This window comes from Acomys russatus, chromosome 24 (assembly GCF_903995435.1).
Source record: "Acomys russatus chromosome 24, mAcoRus1.1, whole genome shotgun sequence".
In the NCBI taxonomy this organism is placed as follows: Eukaryota; Metazoa; Chordata; class Mammalia; order Rodentia; family Muridae; genus Acomys; species Acomys russatus.
The window spans coordinates 2,487,476-2,513,483 of NC_067160.1; the positions used below are offsets into that span (position 1 = coordinate 2,487,476).

A 26,008-nucleotide genomic window follows, 5' to 3' on the forward strand; every position below is an offset into this window, starting at 1 on the left:
GCGTGGTGGCACATGCCTTTAGCCCCAGCACCCAGGAGACAGAGGCAGGTGGATCTCTGTGAGTTGGAGGGCAGCCTAGTCTACAGAGTGAGTTCCAGAACAGACAGGGCTCAGTTACAAAACAAACAAACAAACAAACAAACAACAGAACAAAACAAAACAAAAGGACAGTCAATATCTACCTTAAAACCTAGCATCCAGGGAACCCAGGATGCAGAGGCAGGCAGATCTCTGTGAGATGGAAGTCACCTTGGTCTACAAGCTTCAGACCAATGAGGGTAGGCTAGGCTACATAATGAGAACCTGTTTCAATAGCAGTAGTTGTCATCATCCCCATCCCCATCATCATCATCATCATCATCAACATCATCAAACAAAGGTGAAGTCGTTAGAGCCCATGGTATGGATTCAAAACAGGATACTCAGTGTGATTGAGAGCAACTCTCGTCCCCTCTGTTAACCTGTTTCCTTTTCTGTAAAATGGGCTGTAAAGAAAGACTTTTAAAACTCTGACAGCCTAATATAGCACACATAGGTATGTAGGGGTGGGGCCAGGGAGGGACTTTGGAAGCCAGGGCTGCTGGAGTGTGCACTGTTATTTATAGCCATGTCACCCTGGGAGGGAGCCTCAACCCTGCCCCAAAGAAGCATTTCTGACAAATGATTTATTACTGCAATTGACGTTTGTACTTACTCATCCTTTATCTGTTCCGGCTAATGGCTCAAGGGAACACGTGTGAAGCATCTCAGTCCTGTCAGGCCTCAAAATGGTCCAATTTGGTCCAGTGTCAGGGATAGTCTGTCTGGTCCCATAAACAGGTGTCTCTGTGAAGGTCTCAGTAGGAAAGCACATTGAACCAGGTGTGGGAAAGAAATGTACACTCAAGGAACTAACATGGGAGCCAAGGCCAGTAGGGAAGAGCACAGGGGGGTATTACACCTTAGATCTGTGGTCATTGCATGAGGAATGGGTGCCTAGATTTAAATCAGGATCCCTGGCAGAAGCAGCGATCGCAAACAGGAACAGCCAGTAGCAAAACCAACATGGGGCTGGGAAGCAGTAGGCAGAATAAACACTCGCCCTTTCCCCCTGCTTGCCTTCTGGTCCCCAGCCAGTGCCTCCCATCAACCAATCTGCCAGAAACCAGAGGGCAAGGGAGCTGATCTCAAAGAGCCGAGACTCACTCTAGATGCAAGAGAGGAGTACTTCGCTGCAGCCTCCTGCCAGGGTCTGGGATCAGTAGCCTTTCTAGGAGGGCCTGGTAATGATGGCTCATGCCTGGCAGTTCTTGCCTGGAGACCTGTCTCCTCTCTTCTTCTCTTCCTTTCCTGGGCTCAGCACTGGCAGCTGCTTAAGTGCTGCCTCTCTCTAACACTTAAGCATCATCCAGCCACAGCACTGGTACACTTTCCTCCACAGCCGAGGAAGTACCTATTTAGTAAGCTTCCTGCCTCCTGGGGCTGCAGTCAACTCCTTTTTGGTCTCTATCTTAGGGAAGTAGTAGACTTTGCAGTTCCGCTCTCAACCATACCTGCTGCCTGAGAGTTGTGCTTTTTTGTGACTTGTTAAATCAAAGGTAGAGAGGCTGGACATGGTGGTATATACCCTGTAATGTCAGCACTCAGGAGGCAGAGGCAGGAAGATTGCCAGAACCTTCCTAGTCTACGTAGAGAATTCCAGGCCAGCTAAACTACATGGTGAGAACCTGTCCAAAATAGGAAAGAAAAGTAAAGGAAGGGAAACTAAAACAGGACACACACACACACACACACACACACACACACACACACACACACACACACCCCTTACTGAATCTATTTAGTGTTGTTCATATGTACATGTATTTAGAGATGACCACTTAGGATTGAATCACATCAGGGGGAATGAATTCCTGGAGAAAATGGACTCTTCCTCTCTCTCAGCAGCCACTGAGCCTTTGACTAGCTGTAGCCTGTGAAATTTCCTCCATTGACATGGCATGTCAATGGTATTGTCATTATGCAATTATATTGTTTCGACTTTGCAGTAAGGCTTCCCAAGCTATCTAGAAAGTACTATGTAGCAGAGGGGTTAGATACAATCTTACAACCTCCCCCGCCCTTCTTCCATGATGTTCAGGCTTCCCAACCTACCTAGAAAGTACTATGTAACCGCAGGAGTTAGATACAATCTTACAACCTTCCCCGCCTCCTCTTCCATGATGTTCCCTGAGCCTTAGGTGTACAAAATGATTGTATAGTAGATACAATCAGTTGGGGCTTGGCACCCGGCACCCAGTTATTCTTTGTGTTTTGTCTAGTTGTGGCTTTCTGTAATGGTCTCCATCTGCTGCAAAAAGAAGCTCCTTTGGTGAGAGCTGAGAGCTACTCTTATCTCTAGGTATAAGGATTGGTATCTAGAATACAGTTAGGAATTATACTGGCTTAGGAAAGTGGCAGCAGTAGGTTCTCCTCTGAAATCTATGACGTCACTCTGGGTGGTCAACTAGATTTACAGTATGAGGCATGATTTCCTTCCTGTTTCACAAGCCTTAAGTCCAGCTAGACAGCTGTTGGTTACCACTAAGACATAAGTGCCACTGTTACACCTTTAGGGATGTTTTGCTGTGCTGATGGTTGTTGTGAGTCATAGGCTTTGCAGCTGGGCAGATCCTTTCTCCTTTGGTGGCTTGCGTAGCATCTTCAGATACCATAAGAGTGAGTTCTCAGGAAAGAGGCTTCAGGTCACTTCTAGCTTAATTTTTTTCAAGTCCTGTGTCCAGAGTGCATGAGGGTCTTATTTTCATGTTCTAGAAGACACCAAGGACAATGACAATACCCTCTTGGAGTCCCCTGACCAGCAATTCAAAAGGGGGGTTCTCGTGCCTGGCACTGGGGTTTTTATTAGGAGGTCTACGGCTCTTGTGGGAAGCATTATCACTCCATTGAACATATATATTAATATGTTATATGTGTATTTTTAAGCAAGATTATAAAACAATCTGTTTCCCTGTGGATTTTGAAAACATCCTTAGTATTACTTATCTCTCCCTTCTCCCTCTCCCAACTCTGCCCAAGTATTTCCTCCCTCCCCGATCCCTGGTTTATCCCCTTAACCAGTAGATGCTTATGTCTCCACTTTACAGGTAGAGAAACTGATATGCAGAGTTGGGGGAGATTTCCCAAGGTCATCTAAAGTGCATGAAATAGAAACTTAATGATTCAGACCCTAGGACTGTCTCACGTCCAAGTCCCTATGCCACCTAAGGCCACCAGTACCCCGCTGAGCTGTGTGAGGTCTAAAGGTAGTCAGCGGTGTGAAGCCTTTAGGCCAGGTAGTCAGGGGTGTAAAGCCTCTAGGCCGGGTAGTCATGAGTGTGAAGCCTCTAGACCGGGTAGTTATGGGTGTGAAGCCTCTAGGCCGGGTAGTCATGGGTGTGAAGCCTCTAGGCCAGGTAGTCATGGGTGCGAAGCCTCTAGGCAGAGTAGTCATGGGTGCGAAGTCTCTAGGCAGGGTAGTCAGGGGTGCGAAGTCTCTAGGCCGGGTAGTCATGAGTGTGATGCCTCTAGGCCAGGTAGTCAGAGGTGCAAAGTCTTTAGGCTGGATAATCATGAGTGTGAAGCCTCTAGGCCAGGTAGTCAGGGGTGCGAAGTCTCTAGGCAGGGTAGGCAGGGTATGAAGCCTCTAGGCTGGGTAGTCATGAGTGTGAAGCCTCTAGGCCAGGTAGTCATGAGTGCGAAGTCTCTAGGCCGGGTAGTCATGGGTGTGAAGCCTCTAGGTTGGTAGTCATGGGTGTGAAGCCTCTAGGTCAGGTAGTCAGGGTGCAAAGCCTCTAGGCCGGGTAGTCAGGGGTGCGAAGCCTCTAGGCCAGGCTGAGCTTATATAAGTGCTCCACATGCATTATGTCCTCACTCCTCTCCATCCACACATCCCTCACCATTGGCATCTACCTTTCCACCTAGCCAGCTGCTGAATCTAAATGTTTTCTGCTTGAGAGAGAAAACAGCATGGTGTCACCACCATCTCAGTCCCATCTGCCAAATCAGGAGGATCTGGAGAAGCCCAGGCGGCAGAAGGGTGCCCAGGGGCTGGCGCTGAGAAACGCAATCTTTGAGGGGGCACAAATCTCAGAAATTCACTTACTGTTCCAGCGAGTGCTTCGTCGGTCCCTGACTGTGATCACAGACCACTAGACAAACACAGGTACTAATGTAGGCCTCACGGGCCGCAGACCAAGCGTCCGAGTCCAGCTTCTTCAGCAGAGGCCAGGGTCCTGTCGGAAACTACTAGGCAAGGCAGGCAGGGGTATTTCACAACTACAGCTCTCCACACTGGCGAGACTGTTCCCCAAGGTATAGGATGCTATTGACTGTAGTGTGATAACCCGCTGTGGTCAAGCAACAAGGGTAGGGTCACTGAAGATGGAATGGGAGACATACACAGTTAGCTGCCCTAGCCAGGGCAGGTGGAACCAGCCACAGCCACTTCCAGGCATCTCTACCCTCCAGTCAAACCAGACTCTCAGCTTCTCTGAAAGTGCCACACCCTTTCCCACAAGAGAGGCCACTGTTCTCTTAGCCAGGAATGCTGCCTCCACCTCTCACCGGTCCCTCTAGCCTCAGCATGCTGTCACCCAGAGCTTTGTCTGAAGCTGAGTCTAGGCTGAAAGTCTTTGCTGCCTTTGCTCTTAGAGTGGTGCTCCTCGGCTTCCCAGGCCTTCTCTGTGTCCCGTTTCAGTGCCTGACTGATTGATAGCTTCTCTCCCTCTAACACAAATGGAGCTTGCTAGTGTGGCAGTGTGCCTAGCCCAGTGCCCAGCACACAGTACGTACCCTAAGCACTTGTTGGCTACTAAAAAAATGAGAGGTTGTTTGAACTTGGGCCCTAATGAATGAATAGGCATTCCCAGGGTAGAGAGGGGAGGAGAGGTGAGCCACATGAGCCAAAGCTCCAAAGTCTGTGTGGGGCATGTTCAGGACATGCACGAGGGGAGGCATGCGCCACGGCAGGGCAGATGCGTGTGGTGGGAGACAGAGTGGTCTGTGTTGGGAGGGCCTGCATTCCAGGCCAAGTCAGCACTGAGTGTCCATATTGCCAACTCTACTCCCTAGCCAAGAAGTCCAAAACCAGAGGGGTCAGAATGGGCTGCAGCAGAGGCCCCTTTGCAGATGAAGCCCTTCATCGCACTCTGAGTGGCTCTCCTTTGCTTCCCATGGCACCTGGTACTCAAAACGCTAGCAAATGCATTAGATCCTTTTGGAGACAGAACTGAAAGAAATGACCTAGGTCATGACCTCTGAGGAATCAGGGTGGGGAGAATGATCTAGAATTCTAGCTGCCCTGCTCCATTTTCTGTTACTAATAACAATGCCATAGCTGCATAAGGATACAGAAAAGAGGTTTATCCTAACTTGTGATTCTGATCCGAGGCAGAAGGGAGGTGGTCTTCCTGCTGGCAGAGTCCTGAGGCAGCACAGGACATCCCATAGTGACAGACAAGTAGCATCAAAGAGACCCATGGGGCTTGTTGTTACAGCCCACCAGATCTTCTTTTTGTTGCTGTGTTTTGTTTTGTTTGAGACAGGGTTTCTCTGCAGACCAGGCTAGAGACGGAGATTTGCCTGTCTCTGCCTCCTGAGTGCTGGGATTAAAGGCGTGCATCAACATGCCCAGCCACACTTTAAAAAAAATTTTTTAAGTTGTATTTATTTCTATTTTCTGCTTATTCGTGTTTTGCCTGTATGTATGATGGACACCATATGTGTGCTTGGTATCTGTGGAGGTCAAAAGAGGGAGTCACAGTTACAGAGAGGTGTGAGCTGTGGGTGCTGGGAACCGAACCTGGGTTCTCTGCAGAGCAGCAAATGCTCTACACCACTGAGCCATCGCGCCAGCCCCAGTGCCTTCACCCTTGCTCTAACTCAAGAACAGAAACTGTGGAAAGGGCCTAATCACCTCTTAAAGGGCCTGTCTAATCCCACATCTTAATACTTCACCTTAGAGATTCAGTTTCAATATGCACTTCTGAGGAGACAAACCATGCTCAAACTGCAGCACATGATAGTGTGGACTCTGGAACAGACTAGGTTTGAATTCCAGCCCCATTCTCCTGACTAGTGGATTTTATGACTTAGACTTATTAACCCCTCTAATCCTGCTTTATTTTTAAAGTAAGAAGAGCAGCAGTGATTAATTTCATGGGGTGGTAGATAGCATGAAATGAATCAGTAAGTGTAAAACACTCGGTCCAGTGCTGGTATGTGTTGGCAGCTACTTTATTACTTAGAGAACTCTGTGTACTATACACTACATAGTAAGAATACAGGATACATTGGCAGCAATTGTTGCTAATATTGTTACCTCCAGGAGTAAGAAGAGTTAAGGCGAATATAGATATTATTCTCACCCACCTGCTTTTGTCTCTCAAGTGCTGAGATTAAAGGCACCAGCCACTACCACCCAGCTTGAAACTTAGCTCTCTTAACTCATTCTTTCCACAGCTTCCACTCACTTCCATTTCTTTTTCAGTAAAGGTAAAAGTCTTAGACAGATTGAATGACTTGGTCAGGGACAAAATGCTAGTTTAAGAAGACCCAGTCTTCTTGGCTCTTAGACCATCTCAGAGAGCCCATGCCTAGGAATGACCCTTTGGGTCTATTCCTTAGGGACAAAATGCTGGTTTAAGAAGACCCAGTCTTCTTGGCTCTTAGACCATCTCAGAGAGCCCATGCCTAGGAATGACCCTTTGGGTCTAGTCCTTAATGATAACACGTTCTTTGTCCTTTGGAAAAGCTCTTTTCATTGTGCCTCAGTCTTCTCAGTGATAGAACTAGTGGGGAGGGGTGTAACAGTCAGGATAAGTACTGCTAACTGCTGTAACAAAAAGTCCTCTCATCTCATCAGCGGCTTCTCATTGTGGGTCAATGAAGTTGGAGAGCTTTGTGCAGTTGTTCTGGGTTCTGGCCTGCTGCCATCTTGATTCAGCCTCCTCATTCAGGATTGCCTCATTAATCTACCCTAGTTCCTAAGCAGCTGGCCATTAGATGGGAGTGGGGCGGGGAACAGAAGGCACACTGCACTGAACCATCTCAGCCAAAGGTAACAAGCCTCACGTGCATCCACATTCCATTACAAGAGCCAAGTGATGGAGCAGCAGTTAGGCATAGAGACTGGGAAATAGGGTCCAAGTGTGCCTCAAGAGAGAAGCACTCCCTTGTGACCCGAGCCATCCCCCGTCACAGGGATGAGACAGCTTCCCCGGAGGAGAGTCTGGACTCCAAAGCTGCACCCCTGTCTGCAGCCGAGACCCTCCTCCCTGAGCTCTGCAGTTCCTCTCTCCCAGCAAGAAGCCTTCCCTGCCAAGCCTTCCTAAGGGTGGGTGGCTGGTGAGATAATGATCTTACCAAGCTCGGTGCCTCTTGGAAGGCAGGTGCTGGAAGAAAACCAAGTGCGCTCTGATTTTTCTCCCTGTTCCCTTCACATCCCTTCCCGGGATAAATTTAACCAGTGGAGCCTAGGATGCCAACTTCTTGTTCTGAGTCCATGTCAGAACATTTCTTATGGATACAGACATAAGCTGGGCGTGAAGGCTGCAAGACCACAGGCCCAAGCCCTGCTCTGCCTCAAACATCTGTGTTTCATCCCTGCTCCCCGTGCCAAATGCCATGAGTATAAATCTGTGTGTCAAGGGACGTGAATTCTCCAGTGCTGTGAGGACGTAGAATTTAGAAGGGCTCTGAGATCTCGCACTGGGCTGCCTGCATCTTTAACATCTAGCTAAAGACAGATGGTTCAGAGATTCCAAGTTTGGGCTGTAAAGTCATAGAATCAGAAGTCATCAGACTCAAGCAAGTCACCTGCTCATCTCTCTCCACATCTATAAAATGGGTCAACAATAGTGTACTATTCATGAGGTTAACTGAGGTATTCTGCATGTATTTCTGGGGCTGTATAAATAGTGGGTGCTGAGATGGTCATGATCTGTACGTGCCCTCAAGCCAGCCTGAAAGCCACAGGTTTCTGAAATCTTCTGCCTGTTTCAAATACTTCTTTTCCTAACTTCTTTGAGATATCCCTGGAGGCCTGAGCTTCCTCCTGTACAAAGTGGAGGTCTGGGTAGGTACCCCGAGGGTACACAGGTAGCCTCGAAAGGTGTGATTACATGAAGAAGCAGTGCACGAGGGTACACAGGGAACAGGAGGAGCATAGTGATGAAGGGCCCCAAGGATGGCAGCTTGTGGAAGCTGTTAGCACAGAGCTGACATGGGCAAGCAAAGGGAGAAAACTCAGAGTCTAGATAAAGCCGAAGCTGTCCTGTAAGCCCTTGGCCTATGCGGGGAGCTAACCCACTGCTACAGGCAAAACAACTGTCCTCTCTATTCATTTCCTGTTAGATGAACCTACCTAAAAGTTGAGCAGACTGCTTGGCAGAAGCAGCAAGAGACAGGCTCCCTGGGCTGGGAAATTGGCCGAGAAAGATAGCGTCAGGTTGACAGACTCTTTGACGTGGGATTTCAATAGTGTCACCTCAAAGAGTCAGTCTGAATGAGTGTTCACCCACTGCTGCTAACAGCTTCAATGGGACATGAGCAACCCTCTTTTATAGACAGGAAGCCGAAACCCTGAGGGCCAAGAAATGCTAAAGGCCACACTATTCGCAGGTGATGACTAGGTGATGACAGAGTTCCCCAAAGGCAGCCAGAGCAGTGGTCGCTGCTCTCCCCATGCCCTTCTTCCCATGCACGTGATGCTCTAGCTCTGATCCACTTAGGCTGTGCGCATCCTTCTCCCAGCCATACAGTTGTAAATGTGAGCATCCCTGGGAGAGAGGAGCCACCCGGCTGCTACCACCGCACACACTCAGGGAATGAGTTCTCTGACCCCCTTGACCAACAGGCAAAGGGAGAGGGGTCTGTGCAGACTAGGAAGACTCAAGAAAGCCCAGCACTGAACAAGAGTACCTTTGGTTTTACACTTGGAACTTTCTGGACTCTTTCTGTTTGGTTGGTTCCTTGGTTTTTGTTTTAGTTTTGTGACATGGTTTCTTTGTGCAGCCTTTGGGTCTCCTAGAACTAGCTCTGTAGACCAGGCTGACCAGGAACTCACAGAGATCCACCTGCCTCCAGAGTGCTGAGATTAAAAGGCGTGTGCCAACCACTGCCCGGACTTTCTGGACTTCTTTATTTCCACCACTTTACTTAATCCTGAAATCAGGAAGCCGTTTCACAGTAGTGGGATTTTCCCCAGAGAGGTTATACTGTGTTGTTGTTAGAGCCTGGCCTGTGATAGGCAGAGCCACATAGGGAGAAGTGTATTTTATGTAGAGGCCAGAGGCCAGTGCAATTCCAATCTCAAACCCATCACTTAGGAGCTTCGAACCCACGGGCAGCTTTCTTCTCTGCCACAGGCATCTCAGAATGGGGTGTGAACACCACTCTTCTGTGTGGGCACCACCTGAGTCTGTGGGAAGAATGAAAAGTGGTTATTCCTATCAGCCCCCAGCTCATCACAAGGCACCCAGCAGCCAGAGCCAAGCAGCAAGGGACAAAGCAAAGGACTTAGGCAGATCTAGTGCTGAGTCCCACTGGGAAAACCTGGGTGAGACCTTTAACCTCGCAAAGCCACCTCTACAATGGGAAGCATGGCATGAGGTCTCAGGGAACACCTCAGTCACCAGATAAGCATGTTTCTTCGGCAAACAGCAGTGTCCAACACCAGTAAATGCTTCCCATGACACGTGTGGGCTCAGTTCTCATGGCAACCCTGTAGAGCAAAGCTGCTGTATCGCTGCCCCTCAAGATGCAGCCAGAGTCTCAGGGAGGTTAAATGACCGCTGCACGGTTGTGTGAGTTGGGTTTTGAACCCAGCTAGGTTAAAGTTGAGACTTGTGATACCCAAGCAAATAGAGCTGAAGAATCCAGGGTTTGGGGGCTGGGGGGTGGAAGGCTGGGGGGGGGGGGGGGGGCAGGGCAGGGCTATGGTCAGTTTTTGTTCATGCTTTCATACACATACAAATCTTGGGGACAGGGGCTGGAGAGATGGCTCAGATGTTAAGGGCACTAACTACTCTTCCAGAGGTCCTGAGTTCAATTCCCAGTAACCACATGGTGGCTCACAACCATCTATAATGAGATGTGGTGCCCTCTTCTGGTATGCAGGTGTACATGCAGGCAGAACGCTGTATACATAACAAATAAATAAATCTTAAAAAAAAAATCTCGAGGACAGGGGTTTTCAGAGATGGCTCAGTGAGCAGAGTATTTGCAGCTCAAGCCTAAGGGCCTGAGTTCCACCGACAGTGCTCACAGTCTTAAAAGGCACACAGGTGCTGAGCGTGATGGTGCACTCCTTCCCAGTACTCTGGAGACTGAGGCAGGAGGATCACTGTGAGTTCAAGGCCAGCCTGGTCTACAAAGCGTCTCCAGGACAGCCAAGACTAACACAGAGAGACTCTGTCTCAAAAAAAAAAAAAAAAAAAAAAAAAGGCACACAGGTGTCCACAGTCCCACTGCTGGGAAGATGGAGATTAACCAGCCAGTCTAGTGAGAAACACTGTCTCAGGAGATGGAAAGCCTTCAAAGGTGCTATCTGACATCAACCTCAAGTTGTACACACACATGGGCCATCACACATACACACACACAGGCACACACGCACACGAACATGCACACACACACAAACCATGCAGGGAAATTATTTTAAAAGGAGAGTCTTAGTTCTCACCTAGAAAGATGCTGGTTCAGTAGGTTCTGGCACAGCCTGGGAATGTGCTTGGTGAAGTCTTCGTGGTGTCCGTGCAGGAAGAACCGTGGCAGGTGTCTCACCAGCCATCAGCTGCTTGACAATGGCTCCTGAGCTCAGAGACCCCTAAGCGTTCAGGCAGCGGAGTCCATAGGCAGGCCCGTTTCCCCCTCTGGCCTCCAGGTTTGCAAAATACTACAAGATGGAGAATGGCAGCGAGTACCGCACACTCCTGAAGGCTTTCGGCATCCGCTTTGATGTGCTGGTGTATGGAAACGTGAGTCCTCGGACCCACCAGACAAGGGAGCGGGGAGGTTCCCCAAGCCTGCACTTGGAAGAGTACAGAAAGCCCTGAAAAGGCTCTCTGATGATTGGGGGGGGGGCGATGTTCCACATCCCCTATCAGCTCCCTATACTACGTAGGGTGCAACCCTTCAGACTCCACAGGACTCTGACAGGGAGTCCAGGTTTAACCTCAGCCTTCGCCCCCTCCCTGTCGGGCCTTTCTGCCTATATGCCTTGGTCTTTGTACACACAGGCTGGCAAGTTCAACATCATCCCCACCATCATCAGCTCCGTGGCTGCCTTCACCTCTGTGGGAGTGGTAAGTTCAGTCTTTCCAGGCTCTCACAGGGCAGTCAGGGTGTGGCCAAGCCAGGCACAGTGCTTTCCAGCATCTCAGCCCAGCCCATCCTCTTGCCCCAGACACCTGCTGCTAAGTAGCCCTGGTTTGGGCATCTCCCGTCATAATTTCTCAAGGCTCATGGCCTCCAGAGACTGCCTTCCTGTTTTCAGGTGGTTCCATCTTATATAAAAAAAACAAATTCCTGCTTCTCAGCATGAAGGGCGGGAGAGGCTCCATGTTCCCACTGTCCTAGGATGTCTTAGTGAAGAACAGAGCCACCAAGCCAGGTGGGGATAAGAGCTCACTCCCAGGGACTCCTCCCTTGGCTCCCTCTGCGTCTGCCCTCACAACCTCTGTGCCTGTGATCCAGGGGTATTTCTCAGCAGCTAGAAAGGTGGACCATAGAGGGTCCTGCAGCACAGCCGGGTCTTTTCTGAGAAGCGCTACAGTCAGGTCTCTCTGGAAGACTCAGCCCCTACATGCCCTGCCCCCTGACAACACTTCAGCCACCTCTCTGCTGAAGGTAGTCCTGACCAAGAGCTGGGCAGCACAGAGGCCATCTGACGCCTGTCCATCTCAAAGCTGCTGTTTGATCCTTCACTGCCCCTCTTCCTCCAGGGCACTGTTCTCTGTGACATCATCCTGCTCAATTTCCTCAAAGGGGCCGATCACTACAAAGCCAGGAAGTTCGAGGAGGTGCGTTGGGGGAAGAGGAAGCAGGGCATGGAGCGCTGCTGGGCCTTGCAGGCTCTTAATGGCTTACTGTTCCGGGTGTTCTGAAGAGAAGGCAGTGGGCCTCCATTAGTATGTGGGGGTGCAAGAAATGTTTGGACCAAAAGCGGTCTCTGGAGATTTGGGGCTGGATGTAGCTCACAGGTCTGGTGCTTTCCCTAGCACGCACAAAAGCCACAGGCCCCTTCCCACACAAAAAAATAAATGGGAAGGGTTAGTCCTGTGGGTCATTGCTGTCAGCATGACTACCACTCACTGTCATTGCCCACTTCTAGGACAGAAAAGATCCTGCCTAGAGATGGCCTGGCTTACAGTTTGCCCTTGGAGTGCATGCAAAGTTCTGGGCTCCTGGAGACTTACTCTACCTCCCCTAATGACCAGACAACCTCCCCTACCCCACCCCCTGCTGCTGACTCTGTCAAATGGGCCACATTGGAAGTTCCTTCCCAGTGTCAGACATGACAATGCCAACTCTTGTGCTTGCAGGTGAATGAAACGACACTGAAGGGTGCCACCTCGACCAACCCAGTGTTCCCCAGTGACCAGGCCACTGTGGAGAAGCAGTCCACAGACTCGGGGGCCTACTCCATCGGTCATTAGAGCCTCTTCCTGGGGTCCCAGGCTCATGCTGGGGCTGCAGAACCTTCAACGAGTCACTCTATCTTGGCCGACTGGGTGGGATTGGGGAGAAAGGGGAGCTCTCATTTCTGTTGCTCACCCGAAGGCCAGAGCCAAGTATCAGCAGATAGGCAATGCTTCCCACTAAGACCCGAATCTTGCCTTCACCCCTTGCATGCCTTTCACCTGCTTCCCAGGATCCTGAGACAGCAGCCTCCATCCCTTTCCAAAAGACAGAGAAAATGGTGACTAAAGTTACACCCACATGGGCCTACCAAGTACCAGGCACTTCTCTACACATTGTCTCATTGAGCCCTTAAAATAACCCTATAGGTGGACTTCTGGGTTTTGTTTTGAAGAGAAGCAAAGGCTCAGGGAGACAGAGTCATTTGCCCCAGGCCACATGTCCACGAAGTGAGATTTTCACCCAAGCCTAACTCCTCTGCCCATATCCATGGTGGAAGAATCCATGTCCTCAGTGTCTGTTCTTTGGTGTCAGCTGCCTTTCCCTACCTTCCCCTGATTGGGTCAACAATGAGCTTTCTCGGGAATGCAGGCCCTACTTTAGGGGAGCCCAGGGAGGCAGAGTATAAACTCTTATTTCTCTCTTGCTCTCCAGCTTCAGAAGGAAATAGGAGGTATGACTACCGGTGAATTTTGCCTTGCCTCACCCCATATCTCAAGCCCAAGCTGAGGAATGGACTTTTATTCTCCCATTAGGCCCTCACAGGTTCACACATCTGGACCCTCACTCCAGAATCCAGGTAGAAGACATGACATATACATGGCTGGTGACAGTTGATTTTTAAACCTGGCATTGTGGCCCAGGACGTCATCTGCAGCATTGTTAGAAAACTCACTAGGGCCAACCTCCAGCTCTACATAAATCAGGCATGGTGGTGCACACCTGTAATCCCAGCACTGAGTAGGTAGACAAGGAAGCACAAGCTCTCGCTTGACAACATAGTAAGTTTGAGACCAACCTGGGAGCCATGATATTGTCGCAGAAAAGAAGTGGTGAGGCACAGTGAACGCCAATACCCAGGGAGCATTCAGTCAGGTGACCCAGACCTGCTTTCACTGGACCCTAACAGGTGACAAGGTAGAAACTAAAGGAGCCCTGGAAACCATTGTATCCAAGCCTCTTGCCTACAGATCACTAACACTGAGGCCGGAAATGGAAAATGGCTTCTCTTGTGCCACAGTGAGGGTCCAAGAGAGAACGCAGGTGCCCTGTGCACGGAGAAGGACTCTGAACAGAAGTCAAGTCTACTTTGTCTCCATTGGCCCAGATGTCTGGTCTCCTTTCTGGGCTTTTAAAGAAAAGGGGAGAGGGTGAGGAAGCCCTAAATCACACAGGGCAAAGCTCAAAGGCAGCCCAAAGTTTGAGGAAGAAGCAACTTGAAAGGCTTTTTTGGTTTGGTTTGGATTTTTTTTTTTTTTTCTTTTCTTTCTTTCTTTCTTTTTTTTTTCTTTTTTTTTTTTTTTTGTTGTTGTTGGGTTTTTTGTTTCTGTTGTTGTTTGTTTGGATGAATGGTTGGTTGGTTTTGGTTTTTTTGGGTTTTTTTGTTTGTTTGTTTGTTTGTTTTGGTTGGTTGGGTTTTTTGTTGCTGTTGTTGTTGTTTGGGTGGTTTTTGTTTGTTTGGATGATTGGTTGGTTGGTTTAGTTTTTTGAGACAGGGTTTCTCTGTGTAGCCTTGGTTGTCCTAGACTCGCTTTGTAGACCAGGCTATCCTCCAACTCACAGTGATCCGCCTGCCTCTGCGTCCTGAGTGCTGGGATTAAAGGCGTGCGCTACCACACCTGGCTGGTTGGTTGGTTTTGATGAAAAGACTGCTATGTTTTCCTTGCTGGCCTCAAACTTACAGTTCTCATTCCCTAACCTTTCCCCCAGTATTGGGATTTATAGGCAAGTACCATCATCCAGCTGGGGGCATCTCATTAAAAAGAATCTATAATTAAGTATCAGGATGTAAAAAGAATCTATAATTAAGTATCAGGATGTCCATGCAAATGAGTGTGCCTACGGTGTAACTTTCATTAGTGTCAGGGCCAATCTGCCCCTGGGACCGTGTGCATGATGGGCCTTAGCAGAGATGAGCATGTGTGTAGACGGAGGGCTGGCCCCTCACCAGAAGGTGCAGAGAGATCTGGAGAAGGGATAGCCTACGAGTACTTTGGGGAGGCTTCCACAGGAGTGAACACACAGTGAGCCCCAATGATTCCCAACCTGGGGGAGAAGGGACAAGCGTCCTCCCTCCAGATTTATCAATCCTCCTGTCACTCTGTTTGCTTTCAGCCCCAGCATTGTGGGCAATGGGATACTGTCTCTCCAGTACCAGCATCAGGTCCTGGGTAGTATCCAGACAGGCATCATCTCCCCAGCAGAGATATCAGTAAAAGAAACAGCACATCCTCCGGGAAGGAGGCACACAGGCTCCCTTGGGCAGAGGCTGAGTTCACCAAGATGTTTCCTATGAAAAGATGGAGACACTGTGTCCCTTGAGTGAGGGCCCTGTACCCCAGACTAGGTTAATCCTCCCTCAGGTGCCTGAGCCTCTTCTTGACCTTCAGTAAATGTGTAAACCCCATGCTGTACCCCTTTTGTCTGAACCAAGTCCACTTCTGTGTGCTAGACGTAGGCTAATATTGTAGAAATTACAACAGCCAAGCTTGTATCTGATACACTGTGGTTTACTCAGCGCCATCACCAGCATGGTTACACGGACTCTGACCACACCTGGGGAGGTTTCTGTGGTTGGTTATTAATCTTATTTGGTAGGAAAAAACCAAATAGGCAGTTCTTGGAACTAGAGATGGAACCTGTGTTCACACTCAGGGCTACACTGCTCAGCGTGTAAGCTGTCATTCGGTGGTGGAGTGGCTTACCGTTGGCGAGCCGTCAGCTAAATGGATGACAGGTTTTGCTTAATTCAGTCTTCATTTTACAAAAGAAGCTGAAGCTGTGAGAAATTAAGAAATGGAAGCGGAACTGACATGAACCCAGAGATCTATGATGCTGGAGCGTGAGAGGCTGACTTCTGTGGTATATCTGTTGGGGGGTGAAAATCGGGAAATGTGTTGACTCGTGATGTTTTGTCTGTAGGCAACCTGCGCTAAGCAAGGCCTGGCTGCAGTAACTAGTGAAATCTAAGTGAAGTAGTGAGGGAGGATGAGACCCACAAGCTCCCAGTGGTGGGGAAATCAGGAGCTGGAGGATCCTAAGAATCATCTGGTGCCCAGGCCTGCACCAACTAGAAGCAGGGCCACAGTACCGAGCCAAGGATGCCCTCTTAGCTGTGGGCAGAGAAGACGGGGCACACAGCAGTCTGCTTCTCTTCTCTCATACAGATCCCCACCACGTCCTGACAGCTCCTCGCCCTTCCTATCTGTGTTCCTTCCCACAGTGCCTTGTTCTCAGCAAGTTACTAGTCAGCCTTCTGGGCACAGTAATTGATAAGGTTCTGGGGAATGTCTTCTCACACGGCTATTTGCCTTTTAATCAAGAGTTAAGCAAGAGTGGAAGGCTTCCAACAGCCGATGATTACTACATAAGGGCAGCACAAGACACTCTAAAGCATTTGAGGAGCATTTTGCTCCTAAGGAGACTTTAGTCTAGAAGGAGCTTGTCTCCAACACGCGCGCGCACACGCACGTGCGCACACACACACACACACCTCTGCTATGGTGTTGGGCCACGTGGTTATAGTCCATCTCCTATCAGGGAAGGAGAGGGCATGGGGAAAGAGTGAATGAATTCATCAGGAGCTTGGTGTACCCCTGAGATGTCTTTTTTGCTGCTCATCTTCCCACATCCTGCAGCAATTCCACTGTCTCTCTAGAAGCACCGAGTCAAAGAGTTCATGTCCTGCAGTGTCCAATGCAGTACCTACATGATGCCCCACTCCTAGGCAGCTCCACCTCTTGACAGGATTCTCTGCCAAGATGAGGGGCTGAGGCAAAGTTCTCTCTACCAAGGCAGACCCTGGGGATCCAGCATCAGTGCAGTGCCACAGGTGCCAGGCCTGTTCATCCATGGCCAAAGACCTCCATGTTCAAAAAGGGCTTATTTATCCTGTTTCTCCCCAACCCACTGTCTAGGACTGTGCCTCATCCCTGTCCTGTGCCTCATCCCTGTCCTGTGCCTTAGAGCTAGAGTATGTGGGATACTGGGTTTTTGCTCCTGAAGCGATGTTGCATCAGGTACTTATTCAAACATAAACCTGTACATAGTCACACACTGACACACCTACATACATATGGCTAAAGACACAAGTAAATATAAGTGACTCATATACATAAGCTACACAAATATATCAATAGACAAATATCCATAAATATGCAGAGGTGCAAAAGTGTGCACACAACACATCAGTACAAACACACTCACACACGCCTATGTAGGCTCACATACAGGTATACACTTATGCATGCACAAAAATACAAGTGTGCAGGTGTACTTGTGAAATGCTCAGCACACACACACACACACACACACACACACACACACACACAATTTGAGTCTCTATACTCTTTAATACTCAGTCCCAACTCTGAACTTCCTCCTTCATCTACTCTAAATCCTTTTTTGCAAGATCTTTCTAGCCCAGTGTCCCAGCAGGCACACAGCTACAGGTGACAACGATGTTACCTCTCAGCCTCTCCAGGTCTGAGAAAGAGAGGTGAAGGAACGCTGAGGCCCAAGATAATAGAACTAGGAATGGGAGCTATGCTGTTGCCAGTCTCTTGCCTTTGGGTGGGAGACAGTTCCCCTCAAAATCATGACCTCTCTACAGAAAGGGTAGGAGATAAAGGAGGGAGTGACGGCCTCTTTGTTGGGACCCCACGATGGGGATGGGTGGATGGGCAGGGGGAGTCCTTGCTAGATCCCTAAAGCACGGCACTAGAGGAACAGGCTGTCTTGGGTCCTCACATTCAATATCAATATTGCACACCAGCTCCTGAACAAGTCCCTTCACATCCACCCCATGATGAGGCCAAGCAAGTGGTGGGCTACCTCGCCAGCATATGGGATCTTCTCTGCTTTCCTCTCACTGGGCAGAAAGGTGGATTCTGAGCCCACTGAAGAGTGGACTGCTGAGAGCACTGCTCAGCTTCCAGGGGACTCAGTGCTGTCATCACACAACCCCCCCCCCCAAACTCTCCCAGTGCTCCCCACCTGCGTCAGGCTACCTAGCCCTACCATCTTTTACTTCCCGGATTTTCCAACAAGCAGGAGTCTCCGAGAAAGGGCAATGAAGAAACAAGACTTTGGGGATGCTGTGGGAAGCCTGACTTTATGACCAGGAGAGGCTGGGGACAGAACTGAGTGCCAAAGGATGGGACATGAGTGGCCAGGGCTGTGAAGACAGGAGGTTCCAAGGTAGGGTCTAGCTCCATCTTAGAAGGAGCAGACGAAAGGCAGGCGGCTTTTGCATGACGCTCTTCGCCAATGGCCCCCTGCAGCAGAGAACACAGTGATATAAACTGGCTGAAGTCTGCACTGAACCCCACCCCACCTCCGCCAGGTACCTCTATATCCCCTTCCATGGCTGACTATCATCATCTTCAGAGGAGGAAACAGACTCTGTAGCTATGACTCGCAATATCATAGCTGGTAGGTAGGTAGCAAGGCTGACATGCAAATCCCAGCTGTCTTGTTCCAGCATGCATGGTTTAAGCCACTACACTAGCATGCCTCACATCTGCAACACATGCCACTCCCCAAATCTGTGGCTAGACGCTAGCGTCTTGTCTCAGCTTTCACCTATTCCTACATCTACACTGTCCGTTCACGTCTGCTGATCTGTTGATTGAATACATTATTCAAGCTCATCAATCTCATGTCAGAGGAGGTAACGGGCTCCTGGCTACTCCCTCTACAAGCCATGCCCTGAGAAGTCGTACACCTCAGCCCTCCCCACAGACCATGAGTTCTCCATGTGAAGTGAGTAGGTGTGAAGAGGTGTGTCCAGGCAGCTCAAAGGAGCAGCTGCTAAAAGTCTGCTTTATCGGTGCACCTCCTTACTCGGAACCTATCCCTCTCACCTTTGGTGCACAGGGTCACACAGCGTCCTCCCCCATTTCCAGGCTGCCCTGGGGCCCAGAATCCAAAATCCCAGCGGCTCCTATCAGTCCATCGGAACTTCTTCCAGAACTAGAGAAGCAAGAAAGTGGATCAGAAAACAAGAAGGAACAGGAAGATCCAAGCCACTGCTGACACCTCTCACTGCCTGCCTGGCCAGAAGCAGAATGCTCCCACTACCCATCCCTCGGGGTTTGCAGGGGATATGATGAAAAACAATTACTGCTCCCAGACACCATATAGGGCAGGCTTCCCCAGGTGTATTGTGAGGGTCTAATTAAGAAAGCAGGCTCAGATTCAGGATGTCAGGCATGGAGCCCATGGTTCTGCATCTCTAACAAGCTACCAGGTGGTGCTGATGGTGCTGGCTATGGACCACTGCTCTAATGCTAAGTATAATTCATCCATCCCCAACCTTGGGTCTACTCCTATGGAAGTAGATCCCCATTTTATAGCTGAAAAACACCCAAGGGCCTGAGGCAGCCCCTTCATCAGTAAATGACTAGGGTGAGCCCCGAGTCAGTCTCCTGGCATCTGTCTCTTGGCTTCCGTTTTATATGACCATGTGTTTTGAAAACCCAGCTCTGAAGACTTGGGAAGACAGCTCAGTTCAATCCCTAGCACACACACATTAAAAAGCCAGGCATGTTGCCTCACACTTATAGTTTCATTGTTGGGGAAGCAAAGATAAAAGGATTCCTTGGGGTTCATGATCAGCCAGTCTAGCTGATAAGAGAGCACCATGTCCCAGTGAGAGACTCTGTCTTAAAAAAAAACTAGATGGCTCCTGAGGAATGACACCTGAGGTTGCTCTATGGTATCCATTCCAGGTATACACAGAAACCACACACACACACACACACACACACACACACACACACACACACACACACACACACCAACTCTAAGGAAGGGTGAGAGAGAAATAAAAAGGAATCCTTATTGTAACATGTTCTAATTTTGATCTGAAGTGTCCCTCAAAGACCATGTGTTAAAGACTTAAAGACTGTGTCCCCGACTCATGACAGACTCAGGAGGTGACAGAACTTTTAAGAGGTAGACCCTACTTGGAGAAAGTTAGGTCATTTGGGGGCATGCTCCTGAAGAAGATACTAGGGTCCGCAACCCATTCATTCTTCTTTGTTTCCTGTCACCAAAGGTGAGCAGCCCTCTTCTGCCACACATTCCCACCATGACACACTGTCTTAAGTGGAAACCAACACATTCAAGTGAGTGTGAACTGAGGCCTCTGAAACTGTATGCCAAAATAAGTTGATTCTCTCCCAGGCACTTTGTCAGAGCGACAGCTGGCTAACTGATAACAATGGTCAATTTTCTTGGTGTAAATTTACCATCGCTAATTTTGAGCCACAAGCCTGAAGTCACTGAACATGGAGTTAGTGAGGGGTCTGAACAACCAGTTCTCCCCAGACAGTACAGGCCCGCTCCAGTATCCTCTTGCCAATCATTTAAAGGGCACTTTAACTGCTGAGCCAACGAATGGTCCCTCAAGAAATCAAGACTTTCTATATTGATTGGCCCCTAACTTACACAACCCCTGAGGATGCCTCCTATCCAGACGTATGACTGGTTGATCTTCCTGGCCAAGCAGTGAACTTGGGAGTTAAAATTGTAGCTGTGGATGGAAACCAGGTTGCCTCGGTAGCATCTCCTGCAGACCCTCTGCAGAGAGAAAAGGTGGGGTAGAGAGTTCACTCTCTTTTGCCTCAAGATCCCGAATCTCCAAGAAAAAACCCTACAACCGTTCACAGACCCAATATAAGGCATCCACTTGCTTCCCTCGAGCCTATATTTTGCTTCTTTGTTAGTGGTCAGGGCATCCTTGCGGGAAACACTAATCCTCATTATAATTATAGCCACTGCTTACAGACTGTTTAGCATCAAGTGCATCATCTCCTTTGATCTTCACCACAATTTAAAAACAAACAAACAAACAGCGGTACCATGAGAGAGCCGTCCATATCTGTGGATTTCTTGCCCACGTATTCAACAAACCATAAACTGATGTGCTGTGTGTTTGTACGAGGGGTGGTGGGAGTAGTGCATGCATGAGGGGTTGTGGGAGTAGTGCATGTGTGTGGGTGGTGGGAGTAGTGCATGCATGAGGGGTGGTGGGAGTAGTGCATGCATGTGGGGTGGTGGGAGTAGTGCATGCATGTGGGGTGGTGGGAGTAGTGCATGCATGTGGGGTGGTGGGAGTAGTGCATGCATGAGGGGTGGTGGAGTAGTGCATGCATGAGGGGTGGTGGGAGTAGTGCATGCATGAGGGGTGGTGGGAGTAGTGCATGCATGAGGAGTGGTGGGAGTAGTACATGCATGTGGGGTGGTGGGAGTAGTGCATGCATGAGGGGTGGTGGGAGTAGTACATGCATGAGGAGTGGTGGGAGTAGTGCATGCATGTGGGGTGGTGGGAGTAGTGCATGCATGTGGGGTGGTGGAGTAGTAGTGCATGCATGAGGGGTGGTGGGAGTAGTACATGCATGAGGGGTGGTGGGAGTAGTGCATGCATGTGGGGTGGTGGGAGTAGTGCATGCATGTGGGGTGGTGGGAGTAGTGCATGCATGAGGGGTGGTGGGAGTAGTGCATGCATGAGGGGTGGTGGGAGTAGTGCATGCATGTGGGGTGGTGGGAGTAGTACGTGCATGTGAGTGTGTGGTTGCACACATGCAGAAGCCAGAGTAGGGCATTGGGTAGGGTGTCCTCTACCATTCACTGCCTTATCGCCTTGAGACAAGGCGTCTCACTGAACCGGAAACAAATTCCTTGAGATCGGCTGCCTTGCCAGTGAGTGCTCAGGACCTGCAGCTCTCTGCCCTCTACCACTGAGGTTACAGGCATGCACTGTCAGCTTGTTCCACAGGGGCTGGAGATTTGAACTCAAGTCCTCAGGCCTGCATGACGAGCTCACTTACCCACAGAGCCATCTCCTAAGCCCCTGAAAATATGTTTTTAGTTATGTTTACAGTGAATAATACTCTTTCCTTTGGCATTAGTCCCCAAATAATAAAGTATAAAAACTATTCTCATGACATTTACACTGCAGTAGGTATCATAAATAATTTAGAGATGGTTTAATGAATAGAAGATGGGCAGCAGCTCAGTGAGTAGGTAAATGAGTCCTGAAAGTCATCTTCTGATCTCCATGTATGCATCCCCACTCAAACATACAAGAAATAAATAAGCATGAAAATGAAAATGAAAATATTTTGCCATTTATATGTGAGCACTTTGAACATGGTAAGATATTGGTGTCTACCGGGAGGGTCCTGGGACCACAATCTCATGGAGACTAAGGGACAACTGCCTATCTTCATTTGGAGGAGTCTGATCTCCAAATGGTAAAGAGAGCTGCCCAGAAAACAACAGTCAATGAAAGAAGACAGTATTTGGCACAGGAGTTCTTTTCTGTCACCCTTCCCTTTTTTTTTTTTTTTTTTAAAGAGGTAAGATTACTTTTTTAAAATTGAACTTCAGTGCAGTTGTGAGACCTTGAGATTTCCTAGCTAACACACACATGCACGCACGCCAGGCTGGGCCTCACAGAAATATTGAGTGAGGTGCAGAGAGTAGGTCTGTCATTTTGAATATTGTCTCTTATAGGAGTTAATGTTTTATATGGTTTTAATATAGCGTTTTGTTTACTCTGAGATTCTCATACATAAACAAAGTGTGTTTTAATCGTGTGCATCTCTCCACGCCCTCTAGCTCCTTCTGAATCACATCCGCACACCTCAATTCAATATTCTTTTTTTAGTAAATATATCGCCCACTCAGTCTAATAAATGCTGCCCATACGTGCGTGATCATAGTCAACCTATCAGTGGGCCACACTCCTAAAGAAAATTGCCTTTCTCTCTCCTAGCAGCCATCAGTTGCCAATAATGCCATGTCTTGGGATGAGAGTTTATGTAGCCCTGCATGCAAGCCTGGCTTGATCTTGTGCAAGCAATCACAGCCATTGTGGGTTCATGAATGCAACAGTTTTCCCATGTCCTGAAGATACTGTTTCACCCCAATCCCCACCCCAATTTGGCTCTTGAACTTTTTCCACCTCCTCCTCCATGAAACACAAGTATTTCTATCACCAAAAAGTGCTTTTTACACAGGTCGGTGGCTCTAAAAGTGCTGTCCTCAGAGCAGGAAGATTTCTATTACTGGGATGTTACAAACACCCATCCTTAGAAGAAACTTCCCTCCTCGCCTGAGCCTCGTGATTCAGAGAGTGTGAAGGTCAAGCTGCAAACTCTGTATCTTAACAAGACCTCCAGGCAATTCTGCAGCTTTGAGAAACACTGGTCTAAAGGAATAGAAAACATAAGTTTTAATCCAGTCCTTTCCCCTCCCCTTGACCTTTTCACGATGTCTTCCTGTTGCTTACCTGAGCCTTACAAAATGTCTTGGGAGTCCTCACCAGCACATAGCGGCAGCTCTTGCACCCAGGGGTTCCCTGGAAATAAACTGCATCCTCCTCTCTGGGGCATGTGGCATTTTCATCTAAGGCATTTGGGTTTGACTCCACTGCCTCCTCATCCTCCGAACACTTAACCGCCTCTCCCTTTGTCAACAGTGTCTCTTGGGTCACAGCCAACTCTCCTCCCTGCTCCCTCGAAGCATCTGCATCCTGCCACAGGTCTTCTTGTCCCTTTGGGGTCTCCAGATGGGGGTGAGCAGTCTCTAGGAAGGAGAGGAGGTAACCTGCCATCACTTGAGGGGGCTCTCCTCCTCCAGCACCTCGGACAGTTCCAACTGTCCCGCTAGGGCTTTCCTGGATCCCAATCTGGAGCCTCACAGTAGGAAGGGACTCCCTCTGTGTTGGGTAAGGAGACATGTCTTACACCAGACTCACAGGTGGACAACAGCCTGAACTGCAGCTGACAGCACACGCATTTAAACAGATGAGAAGACCTTCGACCTTGTATGAGAGGCCTGGAATGATTACTGGCCCTTCAACTTGACATATGGGTCTTTTTTGTTGTTGTTTTTATATGTTTCCTTCTGAAGGAGCCAGGTCTAAGTCTGGGATATATACATACATACATACATACATACATACATACATACATACATATATATATACATATATATATATATATATATATATATATATATGTCCAGAGATGTGTGAGCAGCCAGAAAAGAACACACCGTTGACCTGGCACTATGATAATGGGTGAGAAAAATAAAAGGGAAAGACTTACCCAGATGAAAAGCAGAAACTGTCCCCAGCAGGAGAAGGGACAGGATCAGGGGCTGCTTCATATCTCCTTGATCTTATAATAGAGCCAACCCTGCCTCCATGCAACACAGCTTCTGGCATATGACATTATATTTGTTAAATAACTGATTAGAGGGAGGACCAAAGAGTCTCAACCCTCTTACTCCTCCTTTTCCTCCTCCTCCTCCATCACCACCACCATCACCACCACCATCACCACCTCCTCCTCCTCCACCTCCTCCTCCTCTAATGGACAGACAGGAAAGTCAGAAACCAGGGTAAGGGGCAGACAGGATGGGTAACTGAGCTGCTCCTCCTAAGATCTCCATGGCTGTTTGCTAGCACCACACTCTACCCAAGTTCCAGACCTGCAGGAACAGGTCAGCCCTGATCCAGAGCTGGCTTCATGTACATGAGGGAAGAGGAGGCAAAGGCAGTAGCTATGATGATCCTAAAAACAGGCCCCAGCTGCCTGCTTTGTAGAGTCCTCTTGTTTTCTCCCTGACCTGGCCCAGCAGAGAACACACCTCAGGAAGGTCTGTGGCCTCCAGCCTCAGTGACTGTGGCCCCACTATCAGCACTTATACTGGGTTTTTTGAGGAAGTGGGAAGGGGACAGAATGATTGCCCCAGGCCAGGCTTGGGGATAATTAAACTGATAAAAATCTGTTCAGTTTTGCCCCCACCCCCACCCCCATCCCAGCCCCTGTTCTCTGCTAACTTATCTAAGTTCTCTGATAACTGCTTTCTGGGGCCTGCTGCCCTAAATAGAAGCACATGCCCACCAGTTTATTTAAGAGGCGTGTGGAACCACATGTAACTAGTATCCATGTTCCTAAAGTGTCCAGCCTGAAAAACATCCCTTAATTCAGAAGCAGCCTTCCAAAGTCACTCTTCTAGAAACTGATGTTCAGATCCCAGGGAGCAATGAGCACCCATGAATGGGAGCAGGAAGAAGGGAGGTGAGCCTCAGCATCCACATGAGGTGCTTCTCCAACAGCACACCCTGGTCCCCATCTTTACTGATTCCCACGAAGACAACAGGATTTCCCTGCTTTGCAGATGTAAACAATAGGACCCAGGGCAAGAAAGACCACCAAGCTTGTCTGAAGTCTTGGCTAGTTTTTACGTCAACTTGACAAAAGCTGGAGTCATCTAAGAGGAGTGAGCTTCAATTTTTTTTTAAATGCCTCCTTTAGATTAGGCTGCAGGCAAGTTTGTAGGGCATTTCCTTTTGGGGGCTGGGGCTCAAGACAGGGTTTCTCTGTGTAGCCCTGGCTGTCCTGCACTCACTTTGTAGACTAGGCTGGCCTTGAACGCACAATGATCTGCCTGCTTCTGCCTCCTGTGTGCTGGGATTAAAGGTGTGCGCCACCACACCCAGTGTGCGTTTTCTTAGTTAGTGATTGATTCGGGAGGACCCAGCTCATTATTGTCAGGGCCGTCCCTGGGCTGGCAGTCCTGGCTTCTATAAGAAAGCATACTAAGAAAACCATGATGAGCAAGCCAGTAAGCAGCACCCCTCCATGGTCTCTGCATCAGCTCCTGTCCCCAGGTTCCTGCCCTGTTTGAATTTCTGCCCTAACTGGTTTCGTGATGAACAGTTATATGGAAGGGGGGGGGGGGAACGACTGAATCCTTTTCTCTGCAAGTTGCTTTTGTTGATGATCTTCCATCACAGCAGTAAAAACCCTAAGACGTAGAAGAAGCCAGGGAGCTGGGATTTCGAAATCCTAAACCCTAAATACTGCCCCCTCTCTCTCCTCCTCCTCCTCCCCCCCCTCCCTCCCCTTCCCTCCCTCCCTCCCTCTGAAAACCAGGCCCTTTCCTGTTCTCATCTTCAATGTGTACGTGGTTTCTTCCGGGCTGTGGATCTGCATCATTTCTCAACATTTATGCTCGTAATACTTAGGGCCATGCGTTAGTTGTGGAGGCTGCCCTGTGCATTATCTCTCTCTCTCTCTCTCTCTCACACACACACACACACACATTA

General features: G+C 49.0%; 2 protein-coding genes across 2 annotated transcripts in view; one reads left to right on the plus strand and one right to left on the minus strand.

The window, feature by feature from the left end:
• The window catches only part of P2rx3 (purinergic receptor P2X 3), a 35,387-nt gene extending 22,567 nt beyond the window's left edge, over positions 1 to 12,820 (plus strand). Inside the window, exons 9-12 of the mRNA XM_051166472.1 lie at positions 10,904 to 10,997; positions 11,259 to 11,324; positions 11,964 to 12,041; positions 12,564 to 12,820. Of these exons, the coding sequence (XP_051022429.1) occupies positions 10,904 to 10,997; positions 11,259 to 11,324; positions 11,964 to 12,041; positions 12,564 to 12,677 (352 nt within the window). The 3' untranslated portion in view covers positions 12,678 to 12,820. The remainder of the gene's footprint in view (positions 1 to 10,903; positions 10,998 to 11,258; positions 11,325 to 11,963; positions 12,042 to 12,563) is intronic.
• Positions 12,821 to 17,979: 5,159 nt separating this feature from the next.
• Prg3 (proteoglycan 3, pro eosinophil major basic protein 2) lies at positions 17,980 to 24,060 on the minus strand. Its single transcript, XM_051166937.1, has 5 exons — positions 24,000 to 24,060; positions 23,180 to 23,475; positions 20,332 to 20,463; positions 18,744 to 18,852; positions 17,980 to 18,155 (listed from the first exon to the last, which is right to left on the minus strand). Exons 1-5 carry the CDS (start codon positions 24,058 to 24,060, stop codon positions 18,097 to 18,099), a joined length of 657 nt encoding a protein of 218 aa, XP_051022894.1. The 3' UTR covers positions 17,980 to 18,096.
• Positions 24,061 to 26,008: the final 1,948 nt, after the last annotated feature.